Raw genomic sequence first — 17,158 nt, forward strand, 5'->3', positions numbered from 1 at the left:
ATTTATTTTGTTTTAACAATCTACTAGGGGAACTACCGGAAAATTAAGAGCAGCCATTGGTTAGACCAGCAACACATGAAAACCTTCAGTCATCATATACAAAATTGTTTTATTCCAGTCATTTAAACGGACAGTTAATAACAGCTATAAATCATCCACAAGTTTATACTTTTAAAATTGAAAATGGAAGGCCTTCCAACTTGTGCCATGTCAATACTAAATACTTCTTAGGCAGCTGACTGAAGGAACAGACAACACAGTTTAATCATTTCAGTTGTTCTTTCACTCAATTAGCACTGGTCACAAACATTTCCCATGTCCCAAAATTTTGTTACCAGTTTGCATACTGCTGTTATACAGTATTTCCTCGTCAGAATAATCACTGCTGCATGTTCATGAACAGCAGAAAATTATTTTAATGTGAAGGAAATTTCATGTTTGAACACATGTTCTTCTTGTAAATACACCTTGTTCACATCTGCATAGCTTTTGTGCAAATGGTGTAAGCAGTGACCTGGCAACCAAGATGACCTTAACTCAAGTTCTTTAGAAGTTGAAAACCACTGAATGGGCTTTCATGGAATCTGAGATTGCAATCTTACCAAACTTTGTCAATACATGAAAGTTCCAAGAAAAATTAATGAAAATGACCCCACTGAAGCTACAAGCATATCAATGCACATGACAGTCTCTGCAATAATATGTACAGGTAGTTTTGATCTTCCATTTCTTCAAACGAGAGTAAATCTATTACATCACACTGATAGATAAAATCAGAGGCGCCTCTTTGTAAACACGCATTTAACTTCTAATCTGTACTGTACCTGGGAATCCTGCATTATCCCATGCTGTTGCCCTAAAAGCAAAGTCAGACAGACCACAATATAAAGTCTGACACTCAACCTCCACAACCACACACCAGCATTAAGTTAATTAAACCATCAACATTTGTTCCAATTTTGGGAGTGCCTGCCATGTTTCTTCTGACATACTACTGATGAGCAGCTGTATTTCTACACCAACTATGGCCAGCCCTTTATAATTGGACCAAAAAAGACAGTTCTGGTAATGGACTAAAAAGGTTTAACTTCAAATACTCTAATATAACCACTCACACACTTTACACACTATTTATGAGTCATTTTTAGAGAAACACTGTGCTGCTATTATAGCAATTGTTTTATATTACATAAGCTAAAGTAGTGAATGCTGTAAGAAATGCTTGACATGACAGTATGCAATTATATAGTTGGAATTAATTACCTTAAATTAGTGGAAAAGGGTCACTGAAATTCAATGCAGAATGACTTCATTCATATCTTCATCCCTTACTCCTTTCATCCTTTCTTTTATCCATTTTGTACTTTCATCTCCTTCACCCATACTCTCCATACTTCATGACTTCTTTTAGAATTACTTCTAAGTTATATAGTGGTAGTATCAATTAGCAACACAATATTTTGCCATCTAGAATCATTACTGAGAATTTGTAGGCCTCTGTGAGTGCAAGCTAATTTGAAAAAATCAAACTGGCTTTTATATAAAACAGATAAGTTATTCTTTTAGCATTATTAGTACCTTCAAATATTATTTGCCATACTTTATACCAACAGTAAGTTGATCTGCTTTGATAACATATTAAGGAGACTGGTATATACAAAGTCTAAGAAGCACTGGCTTTGATTTTAATGCCATGGACACTTACCTCACTTCTGATATTTGTTTAATGTAGGGAAACAATTTTAATCACTAATAATTCATTGCCACAGTATTATGAAATTTGAGGTTCTCACATCTGTAAAGATATTTATGTTGGTCTTCTGGATTGTGATAAAATGTGGACTTGTAGATACACATTAACACTTCAGAGGAACATACTTCCTCCATCTCCAGGGCTGAAGATGGAGGCTCAAGACTATGAACATGGAGCCAGTAAATTCCTATAAAATGTCTACCTACTAGTTTACATGGTGTTAAACCCCAGAAAAACCAACATCAACATCTAATTATCATTCTGAAATGCCACATACATGACAGTGCAATACTAAACAAAAACAAAATTAAGAAGATACAGAATGCTCCATTTATCCTTTTGTTTTGGATTCTTTCTTCCATTTAAAAAATTAAAAGAATTTTAATACACAAACCAGATGGTCACACAGCTGCAGGATGTTGCAGAAGAAGACCGGAATATTTCAGATTTCTTCTGCATCGAAACAGGCCAGGGGTCTCCACGTTGTTCATCCAATTATAAACTGCTATGGAAGGAATGTTTGCAACACAGTGGACAGGATAAGTTACATTTTTCCACTGCCACTATGGAACACAAAAACTAGACAATCTGTGATAAACCTATATTCCTATTATGAGACATTACTTGGTACAGAAGTCTTATGTTTAAGACAACAAAATTATTTTCTACTGCAAACTTGTCAGTCTAGGCACTTGTCAAGCACTTGTGCACACGTTCACTCAATAGTCACGAATGTCATCATCACTTGCTTCCTCACCAAGCAACACTGGTCCTCTGTGGGAGAGAAGTGTTGAAGAGCTGGACATACGAACCCTGTACCCAAAACATTATTCAGGTAATAATAAGGAAATATTACAATTACATATTTTATATGAATGGACCACATTATGTTCATATTAAGAAATAGTAAAGAAATTTTAAATGCTGGATGTCAAATCCAAGTCTTTTACCATTATGATGATATGAGTTCATATCATAATGGCAAGGAGACACAACTTAATTATGAAAGTTTATGATCATCTGCCATGTCTTCTGAAGTGAGGTTACTTGTAAATATTTTTAGAATTTCAATAAGTACCCACAAAGTTATTACAATTCTCCTTTGTGAATGACCCAAATGTCAAATGTGCATACAGCCATAAGCAGTAAACCTCTCTGTTGTTGTAATTACATACTTGACCCTGCATGTTCAGGTGTCTTTCCCCCACCAGTGATGTGAACATGGCTGATTCACTTACAACTCATAACAAACAAGAACAAACTTTCATGGTCTCAACATTGTGACACTTGATAACATTCACAATAGACTAACTGCAGAGTATGGTGGCATGTTTTGCTACAACAAACTGTGTACAAGTCAACTGAAATGCTACTAAATGGCTAGTCAGTGATGTAAAGCAATCAGTGTGTGCTGTCACATCGATGACTGAAATGAACACCAAGCATGTGCATATAATTCTTGATAATGGGAGGGAGACTACTGATGAAATGGCAAACTCCCTGCAGATTACTCAAATCATCCATGACAGATGTGGAGTATATGTAGTTTCATGTCAAGACAAATTATTTCTCTGAAGGCATAGAAAAGCTTGTGCTGGACCAAGTATGTTGAAAGGCAGGGTAACTTGAAAAATGAAGCATTCGTGAGTTGTGTACTTTAATTTTGTTAATATTAATAACTATACTGCAGATCCTTTTTGACTTACCTACATACATAATATGTGGTACATAATACATAACTGAAATAACTATATCTTCAATGCACAATTCAAAATGATTAAGAACTTAAGTTTTCTCATAATAATATTCCCATGTTTTGCCTGTGTTGTGAAGTTTCAACACCAAAGTTGATAAGAATTGCCAACTTGCTTTATTAATTCCATTCCATGACCATAAAATCTAAAGATGACAAAAGACAGCAGAAAATGGCATGTCCTAATGCAATCAAATGGATGCATATTAGATATAGCAAACTAAATGCTCACATACATACATGCAAATATACAGAAATACAAGATTTCACTAAACCACAGATATTTCTACTCTCCCACATGCAGACATTGGTGCCTAAGTATTTGCACCATAATTGCCTTACGAGCATGTGGACAGTGCAATTGGCAAATCCTATCTTTGTATTTCTCATTTATAACCATACACTAATGATGTACATCAGTGTACTCCAATTGGTGGCCAGCAGGCCACATCCAGCCCAAAGCTACTCGTAATTAGGCACATAACATTATTTTTTAATTTGTTACTACTTACTGCAAGCTCATTTATTTTCTTTACTCTGAAGGATGTAAAAAATGTTGCTGCTATTTAACTCTGAAGTAATTCGTGCACATTTAAATAAAATTTATATTTGAGCATACGACTGGTCATAATTTCTGAATAAAACTTGTAAACAATCACAAAATCTAGCTATTAGGGGGGTTTCTTGGCCCTTGGTTCCAACAGGAAAAACCATTCTCAGCCCATAGGAAGAAAAAAGTTGCACCATCCTGATGTATACACTTAATATGGAATTTTACTTCCTAAAAATTTTACATAATATTCATACAAGCTGATTCACTTTCATATTTATGAAGTCTGCGTAACTTAACATTCCTGCTTTTATAAAGCCTTTTTCAAAATCAGCATGAACTGCATCTGAATAATTTCAAATCTCTAATTCCTAATGTACCAAAAAAAAGGTAAAGACTGCTATGACAGATTATTTGAATAATAATTAATCAACTTTTTAACAGTCCACAATTAAGCCAAAAGCACTTTCCTATACTAAGGATAAGTATTAGATAGTAAGCAGAAAACATACAGTTCATAAGTCAACTCTGTTAATTATATGTTTTCAAAAGTTGTTTACAGTACAGAATTAATATACTTACTGTACAAGAAAATAAAGGATACAGACAAGTGCATTACAACACATGCAATACATATTTAAGTTGAGCGTACGTTTTACAAGAGTCTGTCCAACACAGCAAACATAAATAAGTTAGTCACTCTCAGAGAAACTTCCATGCAAATTGTTTATCTAAAATTACAAAACTGAAGAACTTGAACCATATTTCTGAGCAGGAAGTCACAAGAATAGAAAAACTCACATGATATCCCAAAACAAAGCCTCAATCCAGTTAAGATGTTAAAGCTTAATGTTAGTACATTAAGACGTTGCTTTCAAGAGGATGGAGCAGAGTTCTCAACACACAGCTGCTGGCTGTCAACGAATTTAAGGATTAGTACAAAATTAGTCAGAGAGTAAAAGTATGTACTGAACATAAATTTGATGTACCTCACCTTGTGGTGAAACAATAAAAGAGAACATTACAATTAGAGCACAGAATTTACATATGCAGTCTTTGCCATTTTATATACTTCATTGGACCTGATGTTAACTTGTTTCAAATATTAATCTATCATTTATAAACTACAGATATCACAATGCCAAATCAGCAATTATTTTTAGTTATAAATATTTACTGCATCAAAAAATACTTCAAATAGAAGTTATAGATATTAAATAGAAACACACTTTGCCATATACTAATTTACTGCATAGGACCGGGGCGTGATGCTGACCACTCACCCCCATCTAGTGCCGAGGTCAAGAATGAGTAGGAGCTATACCGCCACTCCCCCAAGCGCCTACATGGCGTATAGTGGGACAGCTTTACTTTTTACTTTTTAAATGGGGAGGTTGTAAATACACACCATTTATGAAACTATTCAATATATATGAATGAAATTATTTTGTATTTTGGAGTAAACAGTAAAATTGTAATGTGAGCTTTGAATTGACGCCTACTGGCCAGTTATTTTTCAATAGTTTGCTTCAAGTTTCAGTTAAAGTTAATCACATATATGACCTCCCCATCTAGCACTAACTTTATGCATTTTGTGGAGGAGAAAGTCATAAAAAAACTAGGGATACTGCAAACTTTACAACAATTTATTTTTTACTGGTATGAAGGTTAAAATATGGTATTTTGGTAAAAAGACATCTGTTTTCAACACAAAGAGATTTTAAGATCCCACATCAGTGAAGATCTTGATGTTAGCCTTCTGGGTTGTAATGCCATGTGTACTTCTAGGTAGATACCATTTTGAAGAGACATACATAGTTTCTATCCTTAGCCCTGAAGATGGAAGAAGCATGTCCCTGTTATGTTAGTGAATATTTTCCGGATAAACATAGGAAATTAGACACAGGATGCTTCAGAAACTATGTAACTTATTTTCCACTACTAGTCAGTGACAAATGTTAGCATTAAAATCTTTTGCAGAAATTTATTAAAATAGTGGAGTTCCAAAATGCCACACAACACTTAAAACAAGATGCTACACAATAATGAAGACCTTAACTGCAGTTATGAGAGACAAGTTTCTCTTTTAATATCTCATACAGTCACTTCCTTACAACTACTCCAAACATCTACACTATATAAAACCAAATTTGAAGCCTGTTTTGATGCTCAGTGAATGACTGCATGCTCTCACAGAGATAACAAACATGTAACACAGTTGATATAAAGAGTTCTCAATAAAGGCAACACACCACAAAATGTTCTGTACAAGAAAAAAATGAGTAATTTCCAATGAGATTCTTTGGTTTCAGAAGACTTTTTAACACAACATGAAGTAGACTAGTTTCAATGTAGGAAGTTGTGTGATGGACACTGATATTCGATGCATGCACACGCAAATTTTAAAAATCCAGACAATGTGATGTGATGTGTTAAATAAAAAGGAAGAATACAGTTGCAAAGAAGTGTGAGATGGGATGTAAAAGAAACTGAAAAGGAATGTGGGAGAAAGGACAGGAGACAAAAGGTATGAAAGGTATGCAGGGAAGGAAGAAGAAAGGTAAGGGATTAAGATATAAAAGAAATCATTCTCTGTTTAATTTCAACACGCTTTTTACACTAGTACTCAACAAAATCCTTAATGCATTTCAGTATTCTGATTTAAAATATTCAATAGCAGAAACTTTCATTATATTATGTATAAAATGCAAACCTCCAGACATGCAAATCCATGGCAACACTTGTTTTGGAGAAATTCAATATTGTTCATTTCAGTATTTCAATATGCCTTTGGGACAAATGCAAGTTCACACACAAAATTTATACTAAATCAAAGTTTCTTTATAACACGCCACAGGTTTTAATGTCCATCAAAACCAGCCACAGTCTTTAGTAATAATGAAAGGAAATCAGAAGAGCTCAAACCACAACATGACCATGCCTTGTTGACCGCACTGAGAAAATGAAAGGTGATCAAACTTTTCCAATTAAATAACTGAAACAATTTCTAAGTTTTCTGGCAGCTGGAAGCACCAACTTACAGCAGAAGTCTATCTCTCTACCATGTTAAAATCTTGGAATAACATCCAAAAGGATGTAAAATTATGAACAAATACTGCCAAAGTGGTTGCTGGATGTACAACCATGTCAATCAGATGTTGGAACAGGAAAGCAGATATGTTCTGGTTTCAGGGGTTAAAAACAACTAATTAAACTATTTTTGCCTATACTAAATTGCAGTCAGGATCTAAAGAAATTATCATTCTGAAAATAATAATGTTAAAGTAAGGATCTGCTGTTTAAAAACTGTTCAAGTCTTTATAGTACACAAAGACAGCCTTAATTTCTTAGCAAGCTAATGTGACAACCATCCATTAACCATATGCCGTGCCTTACATACAGTGATGACACCAGGACACTCAGTTTAAATACATTACGTTTCAGTATGTGAAATCCAACAGGGAGGGCACGAAGCATTTAATTTCAGTACATTCTACTGTGTCAGGTATGGCAACAGATTAAAGGCCATTCCTAACTCTTACCTTGTATGAAGATGTTCCACCTGAACTTGTAAACTTTCAATTTGTTCTTGTAACTCATCATTGGTGCGCTGCAATTTCCTTGAAATCAGAAAAGTTAAAAAGTTAAGGCATATAGAGGAAATATTGATAAGAGATACGGTTAACTAAAACTTCAAATTCAGTAAACACCTTTTATACTTACATATATTCCAAAATAAGAAGTCAGTATCAATTATTTATTTTAATCCGTCTGATCACAATATAATTTTATTTAAAATTTCTTATAATTAAGATAATAAAATATCATTCATGTTCCGTATCGATTGATCGATACGGAACATATATTGTGATCAGACGGATTAAAATAAATAATTGATATAATATTCACAATATGACGCAATTACACTATCTTAAGAAGTCAGTAATATAATAAAATTTCAAAAGAGATTCAGAGAAGAACTATATTAATTGTCGAAACAAGGGGAAGATGAGTTCCCAAAGAACGTGCAAACTCAAACAAAATAAACATTTTGAAAATCACTACCTTATCACATGACTCATGAATTTACATAACACTGTTTCTTTTTCCATCATATAGTAATAAGCAAAGAGATGCAGAGATACAGAGAAAGAGAGGAAGGACAAATAAGATGAATGTACACTTATATAACAAATAACTAGCAAAAGAATTACATTTATAATAAAGTATGAAATTGGCTACTGTTAGCAAAATGCCTGACGAAGACAGAATAATGTAAACCTGATGTTATTGGAGGCACTATCCACTTCGTCCTCAGCAACTGCTAACTCTCGTTTCAGTTCTTCCACTCTCCCACGTAGGCGCTTCACTTCGGCTTCATACTGTTCTGCTCTGCGCACAGCATGTGCTAGTTCTGTAGATTTGTCTTGAAGCACCTTCTTCAACTTCCCATGAGAATGTCTCAAATCTGACAATTCCTACACCAAATACAAATTATATTGAAATAAATTTAAAGTCAGCATTTTGATTAAAATATATATCATGAACAAGATGTAGCAACTTTTCTTCAGATGTTTTCTGCTTCTAGTTATTTAATTATGCTTTTCAGTTTCTTAGGTAACATACAGCTGGATGGTAGGTAAAGAAAAAACTCAATGCACCATTAACTTCAGCACTAGATGGAGGTAAGTTGTTAGTTTCACAGTCCAGTGACTAGCCTAAGACAAAGAGCCCAATGTACACCATGGACTGGAAGCCACAGAGCCAGTTTGAATATAGTGGCAAAGATAAAAATTACTGGCTCCCACCACATATCAAAATCCAGTCATGTTGCTTGTAGATTGCCACTTTTCTGATTGAGCTATCCAAGTTTACTGAATAGAAGGATGGTTATACATGATGAATAGGGAGACAATTAGAAGGAAATCATCACATCCTAGTTAAAGTACTATAGCAGAGACACAATAGCCAGCCTCTATGTTGAGGAGTGAATCTGGGACCTCCAAATTAAGAAGCAGGAGTGGCAACAAACTGTGATGTTTTGTAATATTTTTAGCAGTTTACTGCTTTTTTGAAAGTCTGGATAGAAGATGACAATAATAAAATAGTTCTCAAGAAATCAGAAGTTACAACAGAGCAAATTATGTTTACAGGAAACTATGAGCCCAACTAACACACTGATTTACTAACTTTATTTCTGTCAGCAAGATCTTGCTGTAGTTGCCGAACATCAGTATCAGTTGTTGATAATGGACGACCTTTCCTCTCCAGCCTTTCCTGCATGTCTCGGACCTCAGCACGTAACTTTTTGTTGTCTCGTTCTAGTCCTAATTTTTCAGTTTCTAGTCTCTCCCGCTTACCCCACTCTGCAGCATTCTCTGCCTGCAAGCGCTCCAACTGTGTTCACACCACAAAATTTATTATCATCATTAGACTTACTTATTTAAATATACACTATGACAACAGTGGATTAGAGAATATGAACACAATCTCATCTGACCAACTGCAAGAGTCACATAAACCCAAAATTAAATTTTTAAAAAAAGAGAAAAACAATGATAGTTTAAAAATCCACACATTACATGAAAGATAGCACATCAGCTAAAAAGGTCTCTCATTGTAATCATGGCTTCTTTGATATGGTAGATTTCTTATCCCTGAATACCTTACTGTTCCATTCTCAAAACTGCCAACAGTAACAAGGGATGAATAAACCTCTAGTCACCAGACAGAACTTGTAGTACCAGGACAACTGTCATGACATGTTCACCTTATAATGAACACTTTATATTTTAGATCAATGGATTGGATGACTGGCATCCTGAACTTCTGGCCCCCCAACTTCAACCCCATTGACTGCATCTATATTAATTTATGTTGTTGATTTATTTAGATTTCTAATTCAAACATGTCTCTATGAGATAGAATTTAAAATTTATGTTTCAATTATTACACATGATACCTGTCTCCTGCGTAGGTATATGGATTGTATTTTAAATTCAATTCAAACTATGGTATATGGTAGAGTGATAACAGGAATCCAAACAACATTTACAATGGTTGCACACTTAATACATATTGTTATCATACAAATATTATGACATACCACATGTACCTTATAGTTCCCTATAACTTTTATTGAAGACACTCATTTCTCTGGTTCAGGCTCAATGAGACATATCCAGAAATGTTTTAGGTCCTTAAGTAATATGGGCCTTACAACAAAATGTAAATGAAATGCACACAAGATGATAATCATATATCACCAAAATCAAAACCAGACTGAAAAAGATATACAAGAAAAACCATATATGTAAATATATGGTCAATATATTTAAATAAATTGAAACAAATACAATATACGTGCTAAAATTCACGTGGTAGTATTCATGTATCAGAATCAACATCTATCAAAGGACCCAAAAAAGACATGTAAAAGACAACACAGACACTTACATGACCTACAAAATAAATTACGTTAACATAAGTACAATATAAATGCTATACAATACAAGTGAACATTAATTTTGGCCCTGGAGTAAAGCAACTATTAAAATTATGAAAGTAAACACAAACAAAAAGGGATTAACAAGATGTAGTGTTTGTCTATCAAACACAGTCTGATCTAAATCAATCAAATAGTTAGGTCTTTTACATGCACATGGATGAGTAGATACTTGAGTTTTAAGCATGCAATTAAAATTTAATTTGAAATACAGTGAAACATCATTAAAGTAAAGCAGTGAATATTAAAGATTCTCCATAGAACTTAGTATTCAAATACTTTCCTTTGTGTTCTTTCCTCAGGGCAAAAAATCATGTATTATGACTATAAAAAACAGCAAAGAAAATAACTGTTATATACAGAATGATGCAAAGAAAAATGTGATTCAGCCAGATAGTTACAAAACTATCAAATCTTTCTGTGCTTGTAAAACAGAAATGAAATAATCACATATAATAATTTCAGAATACAAAGTAAAGCAAAGCAAACAATGCATACAAAGCTTCATTCAGAAAATCTACTAACAGTCAACTGGAAGACCTACATTAGCTGTAGATAGGAATCCAATATTAAAATTATTCTTAAAGGAACAAGATGTAGCAGAGTGAACTTGGTTAAAATGGCTAATAATTTCTTCTTAACATAGTAATAAATCCTCTGGTTCAATAAAGGGCAAAAAAATTCTTGACAAACTGTTTAACTATCAGCTTCTCAAGGAAGATTGCACTTTGTGGGATTAGATTAGTAAGCCTACTTACAAATCCAAAAAGCATTGTACACAGGATTCATAACATGTGCAGAACATTATTGTTAGATGGTCATTTCTATGAATTAAAATAATAATTTTTCACTACTACTTATAAATGTCATGTTCAAAAAGACTACATATGTTTTCAACATATTAGAACCTGCAACGCAAATACCACACTGTGATTAAAACAGCTATTCTGGAAACCAAATTAAAATATGTACCTTGTATGTATTTAACTCTGCCTACAATGTTTCACTTCTTAAATACAAAGTCTCTTTAACATATGTTATTCACCAGCTTACTTTGGTGTTTGGGAGGTCTAGCATAAGTTTATTAGGAAATTTAGGTACTGCATTAATTTAGACAAATTATAAGATCAAAATGAAAAAATTACAATGGGCCTAAACTGTTCTGAGTTTTCAAATTAAACTGAACTTCATGTTAACATAAAGTTAATCAATCAACCAAAACAGTACTTAAAGCATGGTGCAGAATACAGGAGCAGGACGCTGCTAGTCATCAGAGAAACAGACGCACCCACTGCTGACCCAATGTGATTGGACCAGAGATATGCTCAGCAGTAGTGTTGCCCACCTCGGTGCGCAGATCAGCCAGTCGTCGGTCCATGCCCTCACGAGAGGTAGCCTCATCCTGCAGATCGAGCTGAATGAGACGGACTTGATCCTGATGCTGGTCTTGTAGCTGCAGTAATTCCCGAACAACCTCCTGTTTCGAAGCTCGGAGATCTTCGCACCGATCCTTCAGTTCCTGGAGCTCTCCTTGCATCTTCTCAAGACCACGGTGCAACAGGAGTTTTTCACTGATGGAAGAGGCAAACAGAGTGGTTTCAGTGGTCTGAGTAGCATGCTATATATCTGCAACTGAACAAATTAAAATAAAAACTGTATTTCATTAGACAAATTCTAGTGTACAACCATTTAATAATTAATATAAATTTTGCTATCATGTTCAGACTGGCTCTGAGGCCCTTACACCTCCTACTCAATAAGTATTTGGTGTGGGGGGCCTTATCTATAGTGGTAGAAAAGCATGAAACTGACCACTCACCTCCATACAGTGCTGAGGTTAAGAACAAGTGAAACCTTACCTTAACTCCCCCATACATCTTCATGGTATGGTGCTTAAACACCAAAACAATTTTACCTTTACCTTAACATTCTGAAAGAAAATGGGCAAAACAAAATGACTTCCTAAAAAAATGAGTGTAGATGTATAAAATTAATGAACAAAAAAATTCTCTTTCTTTGATGAGTCGCATAATTCCCCCCCCCCCAAAAAAAATATTTACCTCATGAGCATGCACAAGCACACGCGCGCGCCCCCACACACACACATGCGTGCACGCACAAAAAAGGCTATGATATTTTTAAACATGTAAATAGCAACAATATCAGGGAAGAAATGATAAATACTGAAGTGTTCCCATTGTGTCTTCAAGTATGATTGTTACAAGCAGAAATATGCACTGAATTCTAAAATACTAACCAGTTATACTACAAATTTCCCACAGCAGGAAATGAAGCACTGTAAACGTGGATCTTACTGAAATAGCCCCAAAACAATGTGTGTAAAAAGTGGGAGGAAATTTTATAAATAGTCCACTTACTCTCTTTCAGCTTGAACGGTTTTTGACGCTTCATCCAATCGAAGCTGCAACATTGACAGTTTCTGAAGAAGATGTTCCTTGTCAAGAGAGGGAAGATCACTATCTGCCTGTTGAGAAAATCCTCTGGACATTGTCAATGTGTCATCATTAGTTTTACACTGAAAGTCAAAGGTTACTTCACTCTTATTTATATTTTGTGTTACTTCACCGCAAACAGCCAAACCAAGATCATCTCTACTAACATCGTCCAATCCATCAATATCTCTGTCCACTGCATTTTCTTTTGCAGTAACATATATTTCTACGGCATGCCTTGGGACAGCCCCTTGCAGAATGTACTCCTCTATACACGAGTCCTTGTCTATCACTAATGAATCACCATGTTCACGTTCTGGCCTAGATTGCAACGATTCATTTAAATGAAAGAGATCAGCACTAACAGAGCCAACAGTTAGTTCAGCTACATTCTGCAAACTGGAAGAACCAACTGCATTGCCCCCATCTCCAGTTTTTAAAGAGACATCATGTTCTGGATCTTCACTTTCCAAAGCATCCAGCAGTTCCTGATCCCATTGTCCTGCATGCTTCAACAGCAGCAAGTGAATCCTTTCCATTTCCTTCTTTAACTGATCATTCTGGTTTTCCAACTCCAGTTTTTCACGCTTAATAGCATTTGTTTCTTTAACAGCTGATTCTAGTTTGGTACGCAGTATCTTGGATTCTTCACGGGCTTTATTTCTCTCATTTCGAACCTGCAATTTATTACAAAAACAGAGTTTTGTACAAGAATATCACTTTTACTGCATATATGTTTACTCATACTATGTATTGATTCTGTCTCAACACTTGAAACGTGCATTTCAAAACCATGAAAAAACACTTAAATATTTACAAATCTCCTGATTCATCTCTTGGAAATGCATTTATGTAATTCTAACCAATGGATGTACATACATGAGTTTTTGGAAGTCTCAGAATTTGGAAAATATAATGCATTAACAGTTTTCAAACAATGTAAATCCATGACAAAACTGTAATTACCGAAGAATTTTTGTAAGGGACTTTGTTACCATATTCCTTCTGAATACATCCACTGGTTATATAGATGAAACTGTAGGCAGACAGACATACAGACACTTACAATCTCCGCAATATTTAGATAATGTTACATTTATAATCCAACATCAGAATAATTTAGCCAGTGGGTTAGCATGTTGAGATTCTGTGCAGATGGTCATGCAACCAAACATCAATTAAGTCACATTTTAAACTGATGCTTGCAACTGTTAATATGTTGTAAAATATTATAACCATTATCTTTTTAACTCCTAGATGATCAGATTCTGTCTACATTAAACTTTTTGCATATCAACTCAAAGTTTTACATCATTACCATGTTTGTAATTATTGACTGACAAACAATGTTTCAAACATAATTCTTCTATATTGTCTTGTAGGCAGTTACCAAATATAAGACGTAGGTAACATATTCTTCAACAACAACGGTAACCAACTACAAGACCATGTGATGCCACAACCAAAGATACCATGACCAACAACATCACCACCATAAAACCCCCAATCTCACCATGTTTCACACATTAAAAAATCTTTAATCCTGCATATATTTTTTTAAAATCTATTATCAATTAATCCAGGTACCTGCATTAAGTGGTGCTACTGTTGCTCTTACCTTACAACTCCATGGGCGCAGCATGTTGTTATGAAAATATTAAGCTGGTGTAACCTCCACTGGCATAATGTTCTTACAAAATTTCATCAAAATCCATTTAGCAGTTCTTGAGTCCATATGTGCAGAAAGATGGAAAGACAGGCATAATAACCCGAACATGTATTCAGTGTATGAACATTGTATAGAGAATGTGAAAGTCCACAACACGCTGCAAAAGTAATGCCAAGTGGTGCACTTCCCACGTGTAATATAAATCAATTCATTACCTTGCTCCACTTTTCTCTCCAATTGGCTGTACAGTCAGACCACCAACGCATAGTTTTTTCCATTTGTGTTGCACGAGCCCTAGCCTCTTCCAACTCTCTCTGACGTAATGCCTGAAACAATTTGCAATTTAATAAAAGGCCAACATATCAAATTTCTCTTTCTAAAAAATATTTTACATTTTTTAATAGTAAATACCACAAACAATAAAAATGTCACTTATTTTTCTTGATTTTAACATGTTAGAACTGCATTCTGAATTAAGCATACGTATTAACTTATTAAGAAATTTATGTATTATTTCACTGAGGGAATTAAATTATTTCATATCATAAATAACACATACATATCATATCTGGTTTTTGTGTTATGGAAAACATAAACTATAAGTAATTCTCTGGAAGGTTACATAATGTTTCATGGAAAAACATATTGTGAAATTAGGAGTCCCATGTCTTCATTACAACTCATATAACCCGTATCAGCTGTTACCTATCATATATACATACATAACCACCTTCAAATAACTTTACAAAATAGGGACAACTTTTTTCAGACAATTTCGCTTCATTTATTTCAGGAATTACATAGTAGATAGTGCTAACTTAATTAAATTTCACTACCTGTTAATCCCAATATTTCTTTAACCTATGTTACTCTTTTTCTTTGATATGCGTTACATTTGTACAATTATTATGTGGTGAATTTCTCTTTATGGTTTATTTAACAATGTACCCAGCAACTCAGACTGTATAGATACAGCATTGATTGATGGGATTTATAAGTAAACTGAAAGCACACAGAAAAATCTCTCACACACAAATACATAAACAAATGCACACATAATTATATGCTCCTTGAATTCTTTATTCTACATACTGGGGTGTATGAGGACCCCAGTATGAAAAGGGCTGAACAAAAAATTGTATGCTAAAAATAATTACCTTTTATTCACTTTATATATAATACGTATTTATTGCATAATATATAATTAATGTTAATAACAACAAAACACTATTATAATAACACGTCCATCAGGAAAGTCTTGACTTTGCCAGTGAAGAGAACCTGCCTCAGTTAATGCAATCAAAACACAAATCACATGGCATAATATTTCAATCTTGAATGAGTAATACATATTAAATTTTAATGATATTTTAAATTAAACTTAGTTTATTAATTCTTCCATTTACTATTTATTTTATTTCAATTATTGTTATCATAATCTTGCTTTCCATACTGTAGACAGCAGTGAATGAATGACAATAATTTCTCTCCTTACAATTTAATGCAAAAATAAATATACCATTACAAAGTTATTAACACTAAACAGAGGCAAAATGTTTTTCCTTTCTGTTACAGAATATTCAACACACTGAAAAGTGTTTCAAATAAAATCTAGTTCATAATGAGATCTACAATTCATACATGTATTTTTGTCTAATTCTACACTACAGTTACCAGAGGACCTACCCCATGCTGGCATAACGTATGACCTTTGCAGTTGACTGGTTATATCACCATATTCTATGCTAGACAGATAGACTGATCTGAAGTTCACATTAAGCAGGAATTATATGCAGTCTGCAGTTTTCTAGTATCTCCCAAAACTGTGTAAGGACTACTGAGACAGCTTCTGAATAACATACTATTAATATAAAAACCAAGTTAGGAAGACTGTACTAAGAAACGTTAGAGATCATTTGATGGCTTTGTGGTTTTGCAAAAAAATTACAATATGAACACAAATGACAAGTAATGCGGGCGGTGATGAACGAGTGAAGGGGAGAGGAAGGAAGATATAAAACTCGTACAGAACTGATAGCAGTTTACCGTTCAAATAAAGTAATTGCCGATTTACATAAACGCATTCTCCTTCTTATCCTATTAACGACATTGCTCTAAGCCAGTATCCACCTGAAAATTCAAATTACCTCCTTCGCCTCCCACTCTGCATCACCATATCTACTGGAAGAGATTGACGAAGTATCGTGTTCATTTCGTCCATGCCTACGTGAAGACGTACCGCTAGAAGTACCTTGTGCCATTCTGGTCCAGAATATCTGGAACAGTCTTGGGCAAGGTCTACCTATTGCACAACTTGCTTATATGCAAAACAACATCAATTAAATTCAATCATAAGAATCCTCAAACATCAAAACTGTCAAGCCCAATACACCACACAAACCTCGCAATACCTCGAACCACAGACTATAGTATTATTCACTGTCACAGATTATCATCGTAGACCTATTTAGCCAG

At 34.3% G+C, this 17,158-nt stretch overlaps 1 protein-coding gene across 6 annotated transcripts; it reads right to left on the bottom strand.

The window, feature by feature from the left end:
- Nucleotides 1–92: 92 nt before the first annotated feature.
- LOC110831331 (coiled-coil domain-containing protein 102A) lies at nt 93–17,156 on the bottom strand. Of its 6 annotated transcripts, XR_002543549.2 has the most exons (9): nt 16,831–17,155; nt 14,899–15,009; nt 12,940–13,691; nt 11,850–12,132; nt 9,247–9,453; nt 8,338–8,534; nt 7,599–7,676; nt 4,858–4,970; nt 2,341–2,566 (listed from the first exon to the last, which is right to left on the bottom strand). XR_002543549.2 is itself a non-coding variant. In XM_022067212.2 (8 exons), the coding sequence occupies exons 1-8, from the start codon at nt 16,942–16,944 to the stop codon at nt 802–804; spliced, it is 1,797 nt and encodes a 598-aa protein (XP_021922904.1). In that variant the 5' UTR covers nt 16,945–17,156; the 3' UTR covers nt 93–801. The 6 variants fall into 6 exon arrangements, 5 of the variants coding, with proteins under 5 accessions (XP_021922904.1, XP_021922902.1, XP_021922905.1 ...); XM_022067212.2 differs by lacking the exons at nt 2,341–2,566; nt 4,858–4,970 and adding an exon at nt 93–856 and having other exon boundaries at nt 16,831–17,156; XM_022067210.2 differs by lacking the exon at nt 4,858–4,970 and having other exon boundaries at nt 16,831–17,154.
- Between the last annotated feature and the right edge of the window lie 2 nt (nt 17,157–17,158).

This window comes from Zootermopsis nevadensis, unplaced genomic scaffold (assembly GCF_977971745.1).
Source record: "Zootermopsis nevadensis isolate Lab colony 2312 unplaced genomic scaffold, Znev_1.0 Znev_ptg000020l, whole genome shotgun sequence".
In the NCBI taxonomy this organism is placed as follows: domain Eukaryota; kingdom Metazoa; phylum Arthropoda; class Insecta; order Blattodea; family Termopsidae; genus Zootermopsis; species Zootermopsis nevadensis.